The following is a 16,739-nucleotide window of genomic DNA, read 5'->3' as shown; positions in this document are numbered from 1 at the left end:
AAAGCTAATGCCAATTTTTATATCACATTTTATTTTGTGGAACACGAATTAGTTTCAAAGGAAATAAAGCAGTTTTCGCAGTTCTTTCCAACTCATTTGGAATACGTTTATTGTCTAAAGTAAAACCCTGCATGAAGAGAATATATTTTGTCAGGTCCATACGAACTTAATGAATTTTTGGTTAAGGCACGAATTTTTCCAACTGAACTGGATCTTCATCCTCCTGATTCACCACAGATTGTGGTAACTCACAGCCAAAATAGGCGTTATTTTGGGCACAATACAATATGAGTTGGCGCCAGCATTCGTCGACGGCTAAAAGATGGGGATTCCCGAAAATAATCATCATGGCACGAGCTCGGGAAACAGCCACGTTCATCCGCTTGTTGCAACACACAAAGCCCAAGGATAATCGGGTATCGATACGAAGGATCGATTCCGACGAACGCACCGTGGAGATGAGCATAATGTCTCGTTCCTAGAATATATAGAATATTTTTTGAAATAATTTATAGAACAGATCAATGTAGAATCATGCTGTAGCCAACCTGTCCTTGAAACTCCTCAACAGAACCAATCTTCGGCATAGCCACATCGGTGCCAATAAACATGTTGCGCAGCATCTTCACCTGCTTCATATAAGGAGTGAGTATTCCGATCTGTTCCGGACTCACATTGGCGCGATACAGGGAAATGGTCATGAGGAACACTTCCTTGACTTCTTGGGGATTGTACCAGGAGGGGGAATCGTTCTCCTGCCTATTCTCCCCAGTGATGCCATAGAAGAAGGTGCCATGCGCTTGAGGCATGTCCTTTTCGGGCTCGAAGACACATCGAAGTCTGGACAGCAGCTTAGCTTCTCTCGAATCCTTATCGGAAACCACCGAGATCAATTCGTCGTCGTAGAAGAGCTTGCTATAAATACTCATAATCGACGGCAATGCTCGATAATTGTACAATAATTTGGTCAATACACTGGGATTGTAGCCCGAGCTTTCGGGATATCTCTGGAGATCCTTTCGATAGGGCGAACGTTCCAGCAATCTCTCTAGGAAGGACATGGAAAATCCTCTGCTTCCCGCAAATCTGTTCATGACAATAGCCTGCAGTTGGCGAGGATCACCTGACAAAATCACTTGACTGCGTTTTTTCGTCAACATTACAATGGGTACTATGGTCTCTGATTCGGTGCTTTGACCCGCCTCATCGAAAAGCACGTGGGTAAAATGCCCCGGTGGGAATCCCATCTGCAGGAAGTTGCCCAAAGTAGTGCAGGTGGAGATGGTGATTCGGTGGGTACCCATGAACTTTGCCTGGCAGCGGAGCTTCAGTCCCGATTCGGTTACCATCATCTGTTACGAAAATTTTATGATTTTTAAGTATTAGATCCTTACCCGATAAAAGGGAACATCTCTATACTCACTTTATCCTCGCAAGTACCCACTGAACCGAGGTCAGAGGTGGCACAGTAGCTCATCAATTCGGGAGGTATTAAGTCCCTCTCCACTTGATTGTGCGACACAAAACGAATGAAATCTCCCTGGAGTAAGACATTGCTATCGATGAGCCTCTTGGTTACCAAATCAGCTGCGCTATTGGAAGGGGTTCCGACCAGGATTCGAGCCCCAGGAAGATTCCTGACCAATTGCAGAAGTGTCTCCACCAGTGTCACGGTTTTCCCAGTGCCTGGTGGCCCAAAGATCACGTACGGAATGTCTTCTGCTTCACCTCGCAGGATATTGAAGACAGCTCGCTTTTGGATGCAGTTGAGAGACGAGTTATACCACGGCAATTTAGAGTCGTACAGATACATATCATCGTCCACCATTTGCACCTCCAACTGGGGATTCTCGCGCTTTGTCACCTTACTGGGGAACAGGAAATCCTCACCCATGACGCTGCCGATTTTCGAGATGGCATGGTGCTGCTTGCGGAAAGAATACCGCGAGAAATAGAACTCAAGTCGATAGTCCTCGCCATTATACTTCTCCTGGAAACTGGCGTTGAATTTGAGCAGGACGCGATTGAAGAGCACCTTATGAATGACGCCCTCGTAGGTCTTGTTACTTCGGCAATTGGGATCCGCCCAGGGATCTACGGCTCGGACTGTATCGCCCACGACCAGCGATGGACGACGTTCGGCCAGATTCTCGATCTGCAGCGCGAGGTACTCTCCGTCTCGCAGGAAATGGGCTCGGTCTCTGTCGTAGTTGCGGAAGCTCACAAAGCACTCAATCTCCTCGAGGTGCAGGAATAGACCGAAACGCTGCACATAGTTCCTAATGCTCAGGGGCTCCTTGATGCAAGAGTAAAGCTGTTCGATGGCATCGATCAAATCCTGTTTCCGTTCAACGGTCAAATAAATTTGACGCAACTTCTCGGGAACCTTTAAAAAAAATCACAATTTTAAAAATAAATATGTTAGTACTTGTTCACATCTATGTTGAGCTAATCTTACCTCAAAGAAACCCAATCGCAGTGCAACAAATCTGCGCCTGGGGGCATTGTGTTCACCCGGAATCACTTCCACTTGGTTGCACCAAACTTGGTTGGCATAGAATTTGGATCTCTGCTGGATGTTACGTCCGGGTGCAATGAGAGTTTCAGCGGCTATCAAACGCCTATCGGCTTCGGCGGCCTCCTCCTTGGTTTCACAGACGATGACAGTAAAAGAGCGCTTCATCTTGAACCGGTCGAACTTCAGCTCGTAACTTTCAGTTGCTTCACCCTGAAATTGGGTGTGAATCTCGAAGACCAGCGGTATTTCGGCGCCGCTGGCAATATCCACGGATTCAAGCGGTTCCACCACGCTTAACTGCGACTCACTATCATTGGAGACAACAACGCTCTCCAGGCGCAACTTGCGGCTTAGGTTGTTGGTCAGTTTTAGTGACACACTCTTCTTTTGCCAGAGTTCTGTGGTAATGAAGCGGCTTACACCAGTCACCGTAACAGCCTGAGGATTGCTGGAAGATCCCGAATTGCCCTGCGAAGTGATCTTGGTTGCACCGAAGTTCTTCTCCATCGGAGTAAGCTTGATGGCGCGTCTCGTGAATTTAGACTGGGAATTTAATATGAATCTCATTATGAAGAGATCTGTAAATTACATATTCCTTTGTTAACTTACATACTGACACTCAATAAGATCGGCGAGCACAAAGTCGCCCAGGTGCAGATCCACGCCGGTGGGCACGTCCGACTTTAAGACGTAGGTTTCCGGACCCAGTACAGCTAGATCGGTGTAGACACGCTCCACGATGCACTTTTCCGCCTGCTGGATGCGTGTGGGGAACATCTTGGTCACCTGAAGGATTTCCCCCTGCTTGTCTACAAAATCATCGTCCAGCTGAATGTTGCACTCCAGGCGCACTCGATCTCCCGTCTTGGGGATGAAGGTCATCTCGATGTTGTCCAGCTCGACGGTGAGCTGTCCGTATTCCGTCTCCACGTCTACGGAGGATGCCAGGCGCTGGCGAATCAGGCCCAATACGCTCCTCAGCTGGGTGTTGAAGCAGGTGGGATTCTCATTCTTCAGCTTGTCTAGAGCATCCTCGATCTGAAAACGATTGTGTTTTTTTGATTGAACAAGATGTATATTTCATCTAAAATAGCTTTTCCCACATGGACATATTCAATTATATATAATAATTTGGTGTTAGGTTTAGTAGGATTAATTTTATTATAGACAGAACATGGTCTCTACAAATTACTTAACACAAATATGAAGGACGAGCCCACCTGGTTATGTTTTGCATCCTCCCAGTTGTGCTCGAGGATGCGCTTCACCTTGACCACCCTTATGGTGTCCCCCTTTTTGAAGGTCAAATACTCGACCACACAGCCGACCTGGAGCTCCAAGAAGATATCATCTGCCACCTTGCTTTCGAAGAAGACGTCTTTGTCGATGACACCACGGTCGCTGCCCAAACTGGTGATCACTCCCTTCCTGGCGGTACAGGCTCCTTCCCTATTTATATCCATGGCAGATAGTCCCTGCGTAAGTTCACCCATCTGGTTGTTCATAACCTCATCCATAGCGGATTGATTCCCCTGAAGCTGGCGGTCCATCTTCTCTTCCATTATTTTTTGATCCAAAAAGCGATTCTCCCGATCCAAACACTCCATTATAGCCTCCCGGTCTGGGTTGGCGAAAAACTTGCGAACGTATGTAAACATTTTTGGTATATGGCTCTAATCAGGTTTCTACTGCGCTGCTTTCTTGTCGAGACTCTCGTACATCCAGTCGGTTTCGCTGAGGTAGCTCAATTCCTTGCGCAGATTCTGCAGTCGCTTCAAATGGGTCTCTGTCGTCTCCGTCGCGTTCCCGCCCTCGGCTTCGCTCAGCGATTCCGCCTTGTCAGCCCCGATCTCCGGTTTCTTAGCCTGAAATTTGAAAATACGGGCAAGCGTTATTGTAAACATTTGAAATTGTTGCGAGTGACGATTTCGAGGAACGAAGCCTTGAGTGCTTTTAAGATGAGAAATGCACTTACAACTCTTGGAATATATAAATATCGAAACTGTTTTATTTTTAAATAAACTTCAAGAAAGAGAACTTTCAATTTGTTTTGTATACACAAGTTCTTCGTACTTCTAGAAGAGTTTAAAAAAGTTTATTGAAGTTGAGTCAGCTCTTTTTAGAAAAGCACTCGAAATGGACACAATTATCAGAAGTTACAAAACTATTGGTATTTTAGGTAAATAAAATATTGTTATTTTTTTTACAATATAGTATAATATGTATAATATTTATTGGTAATTAATTTTAACACTGCATTAATCGTAATATTTTTTAATATAATTTTACGTTTAAAAATTTTTTGAGCTAGCTAAATGTTGTGACTAAATTAAATACTATTTTAGTTTTAATATTCAAATTTGAGATATATTCCGGTTTTGATTCTAAATTTTCAGTGTAATTTTTAAACAAAGCAAGAAATTTTTTGAATGAACCAAAAACCACATGTTTCCATGCTAACGGAGAGCAACAGTTTTTACAGTTATCCTGCACTACATCCGTCCCTTTCGCTCTCACACATTCAAACACGGATTGCCAAAACAAACACAAACCTTTGTTTCGCCGGATTCTACGGGAATATTGCCAGCCGTACTGCTTGTGGATGCTTCTTCTTTGATCGTAATACTTCCGGAAGCTTCGCTAGACATCATCCAATTTTCTAGGATGTCAATCTGGAAGTCCAAGAATAGGGAATTCCTTCAGTTCGCAACCGGCTTTTTAAATATTTACAGCCGGCTCTTCATTATTTCCGTGTACTTACAAAGATTCTTAATGCTCTTAAATTAGTGGATTAATTACCAGACAAATTGTAGCAATTCTGACAGCAAATAGTCACAAACTCGAAAAACTCTGGATCAAAATACCGGGCAAAAAGCGTCTTGCGAACTTTTTTAGAGAAGGAATTTATGTGTGACCGCATGGGGGGTATTAATAAAATACCCATGAGGCTTTAAAAAAAATACTAAACACATACCCCAATGCGATACTGTGGCTGAGAGTACTATGAATATTTGATCAGGTTTGCAACCCACAGAAATTTCGGGACATTCTTTTGAAGAAATCTGAGAATCTTTTAGTTTAATGTCACAAAAGCATAATAATTTAGCCTGTCAGGTGAACAAGAAGTACACTCCAGATCCGAAAGAAACCAGATTATGTTAGAACTTCTCGGTTTTAAGCCCTTTAAGCCTGAACAATTAGTGTACAAAGCAAGTAGATAAATGGTTCTGCCTTGCATCGCACAATACAAATTTACAGTAATCAATGAAGTTAAAGGATATGTTTAAAAATTTTAAGCGATAAATTCGCGAATGAACAAGATTAGATGAAAGGCTATTGACACATGTGATGAAAAGAAGACCGAAATTTCAAGCGCACACCGGCGCCGTGGCAACTCTGGCCACGATTCTACTAAAAACCGTAAATATAAATTATTATACAAGCAAAACCATTTTAACATGGAAAATAAAAATAGTAAAAACATTTTGAACAATGTACAGTGTACAAAAAATCATACTCTCATTCAACCAATATACCCCTTTAATCGGTGATTACAGGGTACGAAGACAATCGATAACTTCACCCTTCTCATTGTCAGTTATCCCATCGCACGGTCACACTGCGACCCCCTGCTCTCCCTCCCGCCGCCCACTAACCCAACGTGTTTGTGTGCAGAATTTCCACGGTTAAATAAAACCGACTGAAAATTGGCAATCCACCGTGCCACATTCAGCCCTCGATTGCCCAATTCTGCAGGAGCAGCACCTCGCCGCAGGACCCATCACAGCGAGATCAGCATCAGAGGATCTCCAGCTCCAGGAGCACCGTAGTGGAAAGTCTTCCTCCTCTTTTTTCTCTCTTGGCTGCCGAAGCGTCGCGTGTGCGGATCTTTCAGCGGTGAATAACCCACGGCTTTTCGTTTTTGGCCAGCGGAGGAGCGTGTTGCAGTCGCAAACGGGAAGATGGTTAAAGCTAAAAAGGGCAAGAAAGAGATACTGACCAAGGTCGAAGGCGGTTCCTCGGCGGACGAAATGTGAGTCTTTCCCCAAAATAAACCACCTGCCAACTTGGCAAACTTTCTAACTTGTGTCCATTGCGTATCCCACAGCTCCGACGTGGACAGCGACCAGGTGAGCCTCAACAACAAGAAGAACCAGCCTCTGAAAGCCAACAAAGCTGGCCAGGATGATGTCCAAGCCCTGACCAAAGGCGTCAAGAAGCTCAGTGTCAAGGGAAAAGGCAAGGCTGCCAAAAATGAAGACTCCGATGAGGAGGAGGTGGTGCCCGCCAAGGGTAAGGCCTCCAAGAAGTCCGCTTTTGAGCTGCTAATGGACGACGACGACGAGGATGAGCCGGCTGCCCAGGAAAGCCAGTCTGAGGAGGAGGAAAAGGTGGTCGCCAAGCCCCAGAAGAACGAGAAGAAGGGCAAGAAGGCCAAACGCAAGGGCAAGGACGATGACGACGAAGATCTGGACAAGGTTTTAGCCGAACTCCAAGCGGAATATGCCGGCGAGGATGCTCCTGCTACCGCCACTGTTGTTTCTCCCGAAGAACTGGCCGACGAGTTCTCCAAGAAGAAAAAGAACAAGAAGCAGGCCAAGGCTCCCGTTGCCGCGGCGGAAGACGCTGGCGAGGATGAGGCCAGTGATGATGAGGAGGGCGGCAGCACTATGAAGTCAGCGGCTCAGAAAAAGAAGGAGAAGAAGGAGCGTCAGAAGAGGGAGGCTGCTCTAGCCAAGCAAAAGGCAGCTACGGAACCCAAACCCAAGCCTGTGGAGAAACCTGCCCCAGAGCCCGAGCCTGAAGCTTCCGAGGAAATCCAACCCGAAGCCGTCGAAGAGGAGGAAAAGTCCGGCAAGAACAAGAAGAAGGGCAAGAAGGACAAGAAGGCCGAGACCGAGGAGGAGAAGAAGGACACCAAGAAGAAGGGCATGTCTGCCGCCATGGTGGCCGCCATGCAGGAGCAGCTGAAGAAGCGCAAGGAAGAGGAAGAGCGCCTGGAGCGGGAACAGGCAGAGCGCATTCGCCTGGAGGATGAGCGTGAGGAGGCACGTTTAGAGGCAGTGCGTCTGGAGGCCGAAAGGAAGGAGAAAAAGAAACAACGCGAGGCTGAGCGCAAGGCTCGCTTGAAGGCGGAGGGCAAACTGCTCACCAAAAAGCAGAAGGAGGATCGGGCCAGGGCTCAAGCTCTGCTGGATTCTCTGAAGGCTCAGGGCCTGGAGGTTCCCGATCCCACCGAGAAGCGTCCTGTTCGACTAGGTGATTTTACTTACTTTTTTGTTTTATTAAGCAGAACATTTCGGTTATTTACTCTTTTATAAACTGCATATAATATAGTCAACTTCCTAGAGAAAGTGAATTTTAAAATCAGCTTCAGTTCATAAGCTGAAACACTGAATAATATTATCTGTGAATTGTGCAAAATGTTGTATGTAAATAGTTAAACTTTCTCTTCTGCATTTGCATGCAACTGTCGTTTCTTCTTGAACGTTGAGTTAAAAAATCAGTTTAAAGATAAACAATTTTTAAAAATAGATAAGAGTCTTAGATAATTTGTATATTTTAGTTATAACCTGATATCAGAAGTTATGTAAGTTGCATAACAATTATTTTTGCCATTATTAGTTTGTTTTAAATCAGTAGTAATCTCATTTTTCTGCTAAATTATGTGCTCCTTGGCGCCATTATTAACCCAATAATCCCTTGCAGGAACCCGCATCCGTCCGAACAAGAAGAAGGGTCCCAAGGATGAGGCCGCCGAGGAGGAGGCCAAGGCAGCGGAAGCCCAAGCTGCTGCCGCCGCCGCCGCTGCAGCTGCTGCCAAGAAAGCCGAGGAGGAGGTGGTCAAGGAAAGCTGGGATGCCACCGACAGCGAGGCAGAGCCGGAACCCGAGGAGGAATCCTCTCAGGCTACCAACAATGGCAAGACCGAGGCTGCCGAGGAAGAGGATGAGGACACAGAAGACGATGACGATGATGAGGATGACGATGACAGTGATGATTCTGATGAGGAGAGCGATGACTCCCAGGAAAAGGAAACGGCACTGGCCAATGATCCAGAGTCACGAAGACTCCGCGCAGAAGCCCGAATCCTGAAGCGTCAAGAGGAGGCGGAAAAGAAGCGTACGACCGACGAACTCAGAGCAGGAGTGGTTTGCGTCCTGGGTCACGTAGATACAGGAAAAACCAAGATTCTGGACAAATTGAGGCGCACTCACGTTCAGGATTCCGAGGCGGGCGGCATTACCCAGCAGATTGGAGCAACAAACGTGCCCATCGATGCCATTAAGGAGCAAACCAAGTATGTAAAGGCATCCGCTGGATTTGAACATCGCTTGCCTGGTCTACTGATCATCGACACACCCGGTCACGAGTCCTTCAGCAACTTGAGGAACAGAGGATCCTCCCTCTGTGACATAGCCATCCTGGTGGTGGACATTATGCACGGACTGGAGCCGCAAACCATCGAGTCCATTCAGCTGCTCAAGAAGAAAAAGTGTCCGTTTATTGTGGCCCTCAACAAGATTGATCGTTTGTACGATTGGAAACAGTTGGGCCGACGGGATGTGAGGGATGTGCTCAAGGAGCAGCAGAGCAACACACAGCTGGAGTTCCAGCAGCGTACCAAGGACGTGATCCTGCAGTTTGCCGAGCAAGGCTTGAACGCCGCTCTCTTCTACGAGAACACGGACCCCAAGACGTACATTTCACTGGTGCCCACCAGTGCAATTACGGGCGAGGGTATGGGCAATCTGCTCTTCATGATTGCCGATTTCTGTCAGAACATGCTGGCCAAGCGTTTGATGTACTCCGAGGAGCTGCAGGCCACCGTGCTGGAGGTAAAGGCACTTCCCGGCTTGGGAACCACTATCGATGCCATCCTGATCAACGGAAAGTTGCGCGAGGGTCAAACCATGGTTGTAGCTGGCACGGATGGACCCATTGTCACACAGATCCGTTCGCTGTTGATGCCCCAGCCCATGAAGGAGTTGCGAGTAAAGAACGCCTATGTGGAGTACAAGGAGGTGAAGGCTGCGCAGGGCGTGAAAATCGCTGCCAAGGATCTGGAGAAGGCCATTGCAGGCATCAATCTTCTGATTGCCCACAAGCCGGATGAAGTCGAAATTTGCACGTGAGTTTATTTTGGTTACATAATGATATCTGGAATATATCGAAATTATTATTTATATTGCATTTTAAGTACGGTAGAAATTTAACCTTCAGTGATTGTTTATTGTTATAGGAACTATTTCTTAATTTATTGATCTAATCTATATTTGTGCTTTAAATTGTTTGTTATTTTTGTTTCAGAGATGAAGTTGCTCGGGAGCTGAAGAGTGCCCTTAGTCACATTAAACTGGCCCAGACAGGCGTTCATGTCCAGGCCTCCACGCTGGGTTCGTTGGAGGCTCTTCTGGAGTTCCTGCGCACATCTAAAATTCCGGTAAGTAAAATAGGTTTTTATTTATTGAAAGAACATATATGTATTTCATCATTGGTCCTATTAAATCGTTTCTATAGAGACTATATATATTAATAAATCCTTTTTTGAGCCATAGCTTTCCTGGTAGTAGAACTAAAAACTGTTCACTATAAATATATTTTCTTTAACTATAGCATACTTTTTGGCTACAGACTTTCGAATATTGGCAAAGCTTTAAGACCAATATATATTGATATAAAAAGGGTATTACAAAATATTAAGGGTATGGTTAGACGAAGAAACAATAATTTAATTAGTTCATGGGAAATATGCATAGGTAAATGCCGGAATTAAAATTCCACTTAATTAAAAGTAGACATTATCCATGATTTCCAATAATTTCTGCACAATTGATTTTCTCTTGGAAAAACAAGAAATGGCAATATGTTCTGCTCAATTGATTCACGCCCTTTTAAATAAGCGTACCTTTGCATCCCCTGACAAATAATGAACCACACGTGTCTTGTGCAACAAGTCCGAAGTGAATAACAACCAAAACAGAGGGAAATCTAAAAGCCCCCAAGGGAAAGAGATCTCAGACGATGCGCTAACATAATTTCGCACCGTTTGTTTAGACAATTAGCCAAAAGAATATTTTCGGAGGGAGAGATAACCTTTTAATAGGTGAGCTCTGCAATTTATGTACACATTATTTATTTCTGCCCATGGCGGGATATTTCTAACAGCTCGTATAGTCCGACGATAAACAAAATCCCTGGTAGTACGCAGTTTGGAAAATTTGCCATTTCTCTCTGGCTACATTTCGATAGCTGGCAAAATTGAATTCTTCGGTGCGGCGACAAAGTTGTAAATTTTTCGCTGGCCAAAAAACTATTTCGGATTTTTGGGGAATTATGAGTGCGTGAGGAGGAGGCGGAGGAGCCGAGATTTTCTCCTCCTGTCTGCCAGACTACGCCGTAAACATAAAAATGCGTATTTTTGTAAAATGCAAAACCCGGCCGTTCTAGCCAGCAAGATGATAATCATGATGCTGGCGATGATCATGGCGATGGTGAGGATGATTCATGCCAAAAGAAGCCGAGTGGCGGGCGCCCAGCCAACTGAACACGCACTGTAACCATTTCATTTCGCTGTCTGCCCCCCAGTCTCGAGAAGATTGAACACCCAACTAAAAATACTGGCCGCTCTATATACCACATACGCATTCGCAGATCTACAGATACATTACCATATATATATATATATTTGTATATTCCGGCGGTGTATATATGTTTATGTGACCGCAGCGGATATGACAACTCAAATTCCAATTTAGCAAATATTTATTTTCTAGCAAAAGCAGGAACGCACGCCTTAAATGAATGAATTAATCGAGTTTGCTTGGCTGTTTTAATGGGAATTAGATAATCAGAATTATTTGCCTTATTTAATTTCCCTTTTTTTTCGTTTGTTTTTTTTTTTCGCTTGCCTCAGCTGCGGAAATGTTGCAACGGAAGCGCGGATAAAGTGAACAAAACAATAAACATATGGGCCATTTGATCCAAGACCCCGACATTTGAGCGTTCTGTTGGTTCAGCAATTTTCTATTTTCGAGTAAAAACTCTTTTGGCTCACTAAGTTTTTGTTTTATTTATATTTTTTTTTATATATTTTTTTCTGTTTCTGCTGACACTACAAGCTCATTAGCGACAGCAGCCCACATTTGCTAAGGTTTCCCACAGTGTCATCATCATCTCCATGTAGCCATCATTATCATTATCATCGGCAGGCCGCAACACTTTCCCAGGCCTTAAGGTTCCTACATGTGTGTACACACTACATATACGATCCAATACGATCCGGGCCGAAACGCCAACGCAATCTAAAGCACACCGAGCTGAAAAACTATGCAAATTAGCCACCAAATGCAGCCACAGGGCGCGTGGTTGTGAACCGAATGAATGAGCGACTGACTGAATGATGAGACCAGGCCAGGGACGTTTCAGGCCGCAAAGGGGTCATCTTTCAGAAATATAAGTATTCTCGATCAGTCCGCAAGAACACATCGATTTAAAGAGGTTTTTAAAGCGGTATTATGGAAGTAATTGCTTTTAACCCCCACGCTGTTTGTCCAAAGTGGTTTGCTATATGCTGACTTTATCTTAAATCATTCTTGCCTAAGAGGTAACTTTTTGAGAGATTTCTTATACCGGATTTAAAAACTATCTAAAAACTAAGGGTTTTAGGAAAATCTTTCAAGTGAGTGTCTCATAATAGACTCTTTTCCTTACATTAAAAAATATTTAAGCACTCTTTTAAATTAAATTTAAATACTTTTAAAAAAATTTAGTAGCTTATTTTATGATTTTTAGAGATGAATTAATATAAACCTCCCCCGCAGATTAACAAAGGGTTCATAACTACTTAAATTATGTCAGGCATTTTTGTTTAAGATCTTAATCTTGATTTAAAAAGTATTTTCAAGCAAATCCATGTTTTCTACATGTGAGTTAATTTCATTTAAAATATAAAAAAGTTCTTTTGAATCCCACTTCTAGGAACAACCAGCTAATTAAATGACTTTCCAGTAAACCTCTTTTCCAGAAAACTCCGCTCCTATTTAAGTTCAATCATCTAAGCTTCCCTTTGTCTTGGCGGCCCACTGAAATAATTTCCAAGTGGTTTTTCTGAGTCGCGCCCAATAGATTTGGTTTCGTTTTTTGGACGACCACTTGGACTCTTAATGAATGAATTAACAATTTCTGCAGTCGCATGCACATGTTGTCCATATGGCCGCGACTTTTTGTCGGTTTTTCGATATGGTGTCGTCGGTTTTTGCTCTTTATTTTGTACTTTTTTTGATTATTTTTTCGTTTTTTTCCGATTTTGTCACATATTAGACGAAAAATTTGTCGCCGTCATGTTTACTGCGCTCGTTTCGAAAATCAATTATGGCCAGTTGACTGACTGACTGACTGAGTGAATGAGTGACAAACGGACAGAGTGACAGACTTCTGCCGGGGGGCTGTATTCATTCATTCATGATTTGAGCCAGAGATGCTGACCATGTGGGCCGACGACCACCGGCCGGCTACGTAACAAGTTTCGCCTTCATTTAAGCCAAATTTAGTAACTGGCTAACAACATTCACAGACACTCTCGGGCTTTACCTTTTTTTGGATCGACTAATGCTATGTAAAATGCCATAAAACTTTATGGTTATCGCTGCCAGAGTCATTTTTCTAGGCACCCACATATGATGGCGGCCTTTTGGATTCGCTATTCGGTATTCGGATTCGGATTCGGTGCTTTTGCTTTTTTCTTGCGTGGCCGTTGAAATACGAGCAGGGTTGCCAATTTATTGGCACTGCCAAACTGACGGCCGGAAATTGTCATTTGAGTGGTGGCCGCTGCCGTTCAAAAAATAAAACGTTGGAAACATTGGAAAAAAACGAAGAAAATCCGCTCAAAAGTTTTGTCTCGTTTAGCCCATTAATTTGTGACACGTCGCAGGTTGCGTTGATTGGCGATTGGCAATCAATCTTACGCTTGCACTGTTCCATTAATTGGTATTCACCCGATCCAAATTGTACGGTTTTGAACCCTTTCAGTCACCTGGGAGGCGGAAAATAAATATACCGACTCTGAATACTTCGGATTTTAGAAGAGTTATTATAAATTTCTTAGGGAAGTTTAGATAATTTAAGTTATAAACGAAACCCAACTTATTATATTATTGATTATTAGAGTACTAAGTTGAAATACGATTCTTAAAAAACTTGGTTAACTGAGAAATTATGGCTCAGCTCAGTAGAATTTTAAATACTTTTTTTATTTTATCTTAATCATCATTGATCACTGCATTGTATGTTTTTTTCCACTTTAATTAATTGACAATTAGGCAGCAAAAAATAAAAATAAGACTAAAAATAAACCCTAACAAGTTCCCAAAAAGAGCCAAATTAAAAGCAAACAGAAGTCAACCAATTGTATGGAAAACAAATCAATTACAAATGTTTTGCTCTCCCGTTTTTATTTTATTTTTGTTTTTAATTGCGTCCCACATATTGAGCGGCATTTATGGAAGTCATATCTATAGTGGTTATTATTGTGTTGGGGCCGGGTTTTTTTTTTGTTGTTTCATTCATTCGGTAGATGTATCTGCTTGTTTGTACAGATACAAAAAAAAAGAGATATACACATACAGAGGCAGATGCTCGTACAATAATTCATTTCATTGATCAAATAAACATTTGCTATACATTTCGATAAATTAAAAGCCCCTGCCCCGCCCCCTTTTGCGCCCTCTGCGCGGCAGGGCGTAACGGTAGCGGCAATAACAACAAACACAATAAATTCAATAAATACAACAAGAGCAACTGATCAATGCCGCGTTTTCGATTCATTCATAAAAATTGATTGCACTTGTTGCCCAGCTTGATGGCCATGTGTTTGCGGAGAGTGTGCGTCACAATCACGATTAAGCATTACCCCATGCCATCTTGTTTTTACCCCCATATTTCGGTTTATATAGAGGATTTTATAAAGCTTTTGGAGTATAATGTTGGTTTTAAAGTACCAATTTATAACTTTGCATGCGTTTCCCTAGATTTCATAGTTTAAAGTAATTATGACGTAAAATACAAGTTCTATAATGATCTAACTTAAGTATAGTTATTCTAACGAAACTATAAATTCTCAGCTTTTTAAGTAACGAAATCGTTGGAAACTAAAACTTTATATTCCCATAAATGTGTTGGCGTTTTTAAGATTTATTTTTAAAACGCAATCTTAAAGGCATTAAAACTATTCTTTGAGCCAAGTAACAGAACCGATAAAAATCCATGTTAAAATGCATTTTTCCGCCTCCAGTCAACAGACATTCCTCGGTTACGTCATGGAAAATGTTTTCGCCAGATTTATGGTCCGTTGGCTGCACATTTTTATGATCGCCTGCCGGAAAAAGCGAACCAAAGACAACATGAATGAACGGCTGCTACCACTCTCCATCGCCCTGTCTCTTTCTCTTTGGGCCATTGCAAACACCGTTATGCATTTGGCCTGCAATTTCTTTCCCCGTTTTCAGTGATGAGAACACCTTGAAGTGGTACAAAATGTAGACCATAAATATGTTATTTATACAGTATTGTAAAGGTACATGAAGGTACAAGTGGGAAACTAACAAAATTTTAACGGACAAACATGATGTAATGTAGCATGGAGTACCGCGAATTCTTTAGGATTCTTGTTATGCTTTAGTAGAGTAATAATGTACCACATTTGCATACAATTTTATTTGAATTTAAAGCATTTCATTTGCATAGAATTTTATTTGAACTTTTTGATCGAAACCAGGAAACGGATACCGCGAATTCTTCAGGTTTTTATCTACGAAGAGTATAGATACAAAATATAAGACATTTTATAACTTAAAAAAAACTTAAGTTGCTTACTTCACGTAAAGATATGTTTCACTATTGTATTCAATTTTTAAAAATTGTACAAACAAGTACCTACATTTCTACTGCAGTACCACTAACTATACATATATCTCCCATCACTGCCTGTTGCTGTTGCAGCGTTGGCTTCATTAACATTTGCACCTCGTAGCCATCAACGGCCAAATATAGCGGTGCTGCCGGCTGCCATTCATAAAAAAAAGCTGTGTGCACCTCTCTCAGTTGGTTAGCTTGCTATTTGGCTTATACAACAGGCTGCATTTGCTGTTCGTACACCCGCAACGTGGCTGGGTTCATGTTCATTCATTCAATTTTGCAATCCACACACTCGCTCACATTTACCTGTATTTTCTTTGCACAACAATGTATCCCGCAACTCTTTTTCGTCTTGTTGCCTTTTTCATGAATGAAAAAATTGCGCACTCAAAAAATTGCCAGACACTGAGTGTCTTCTTCTTTACCAAACTACTACTAGTGTTGCCAAATTTGTAAGCCAAAGAGAAGCTAAATTGTTATGCCTGAGCTTGAATATATCAAAAGGAAAATTTGTAAGCTACAGTTGGGATAGGACAATTTAAATAAATAAACTGGTTGTTTTTTGACGGAACGCGAATTCTTAAGTATTTTGGTATTTTTAAAAGGGATAGCAATTAGTATTTTTTTGTGGTATTTTTTACTTATATAACGCGAATTCTTAAGCATTCTGAGTATTGCTGTACTTAAAAAGATTTAAAATAAGTTCTGTATAGATTAAGTTCTATTTAGCTACACAGTCTTTTGAATTCCCATAAATTCGCAGCACCGACTGCCTTTTCTCGTTCTTCAACCAGTCAACCCACCCCACTTCCTTTCTCCCCATATATATACTATGTGGATATATCATCCTCCATCTCCGCCAGTGGGATCCAAAGCACCACGCCACCAGATGCTGTCGCTGCATTTGGGCGAAAATGTAATTATGTAGCCATCAACTATTCCTATGCATTCATTGTGCTGCGGTTGCCTTTGCCATAATTGTGTGCCACTTGTTGTTGCTGGTGTTGGATTTGGTTTTGGTTTTGGATTCAGATTCGGAGTCAGAGTCGGAATCGGATTTGGTAGGTGGGCCAGGTGGGCAGATATATACCTAGCAGTCGGCCGCAAATGTGTATGGCCGACGTAATTTGATTCCCACATGCATTTTAATTAAAAGTAAACAACAGAAAGTTTCGCAAATACAGCTCGTCATGCTCGGCGACTTGTCGTCCGTTTGGGGCCGCCATTTGGCACCGCATTTGCACGTTTGCATGCGAAATGCAAAACGCAAAACTATTCGAAACTATGCGAATCTACATCCACA

At 42.7% G+C, this 16,739-nt stretch overlaps 4 protein-coding genes across 7 annotated transcripts in view; 2 read left to right on the top strand and 2 right to left on the bottom strand.

Annotated features, from left to right (window-relative positions):
* Positions 1–16,739, top strand: part of RpL28 (ribosomal protein L28) — a 384,986-nt gene that overhangs the window by 87,343 nt on the left and 280,904 nt on the right. The gene's annotated exons all lie outside the window — the stretch shown is intronic.
* Positions 73–4,176, bottom strand: armi (probable RNA helicase armitage). The gene is made up of 6 exons (XM_017077106.4): positions 3,739–4,176; positions 3,128–3,556; positions 2,459–3,061; positions 1,424–2,386; positions 549–1,352; positions 73–478 (listed from the first exon to the last, which is right to left on the bottom strand). The coding sequence occupies exons 1-6, from the start codon at positions 4,174–4,176 to the stop codon at positions 182–184; spliced, it is 3,534 nt and encodes a 1,177-aa protein (XP_016932595.4). The 3' UTR covers positions 73–181.
* Positions 4,022–5,456, bottom strand: LOC118877294 (uncharacterized). 2 transcript variants are annotated; one of them, XM_070995326.1, is made up of 3 exons: positions 5,318–5,456; positions 5,071–5,190; positions 4,022–4,383 (listed from the first exon to the last, which is right to left on the bottom strand). In XM_070995326.1, the coding sequence occupies exons 2-3, from the start codon at positions 5,167–5,169 to the stop codon at positions 4,204–4,206; spliced, it is 279 nt and encodes a 92-aa protein (XP_070851427.1). In that variant the 5' UTR covers positions 5,170–5,190; positions 5,318–5,456; the 3' UTR covers positions 4,022–4,203. The 2 variants fall into 2 exon arrangements, with proteins under 2 accessions (XP_070851427.1, XP_036671299.3); XM_036815404.3 differs by having other exon boundaries at positions 5,280–5,420.
* The window catches only part of eIF5B (eukaryotic translation initiation factor 5B), a 37,211-nt gene continuing 26,606 nt past the window's right edge, over positions 6,135–16,739 (top strand). Inside the window, exons 1-4 of the mRNA XM_036815138.3 lie at positions 6,135–6,551; positions 6,627–7,777; positions 8,228–9,650; positions 9,830–9,962. Of these exons, the coding sequence (XP_036671033.3) occupies positions 6,481–6,551; positions 6,627–7,777; positions 8,228–9,650; positions 9,830–9,962 (2,778 nt within the window). The 5' untranslated portion in view covers positions 6,135–6,480. The remainder of the gene's footprint in view (positions 6,552–6,626; positions 7,778–8,227; positions 9,651–9,829; positions 9,963–16,739) is intronic.

This window comes from Drosophila suzukii, chromosome 3 (assembly GCF_043229965.1).
Source record: "Drosophila suzukii chromosome 3, CBGP_Dsuzu_IsoJpt1.0, whole genome shotgun sequence".
NCBI classification, from domain to species: domain Eukaryota; kingdom Metazoa; phylum Arthropoda; class Insecta; order Diptera; family Drosophilidae; genus Drosophila; species Drosophila suzukii.
Note: the sequence above shows the minus strand (reverse complement) of the source record. Positions and strands in the feature narration are given on the sequence as shown.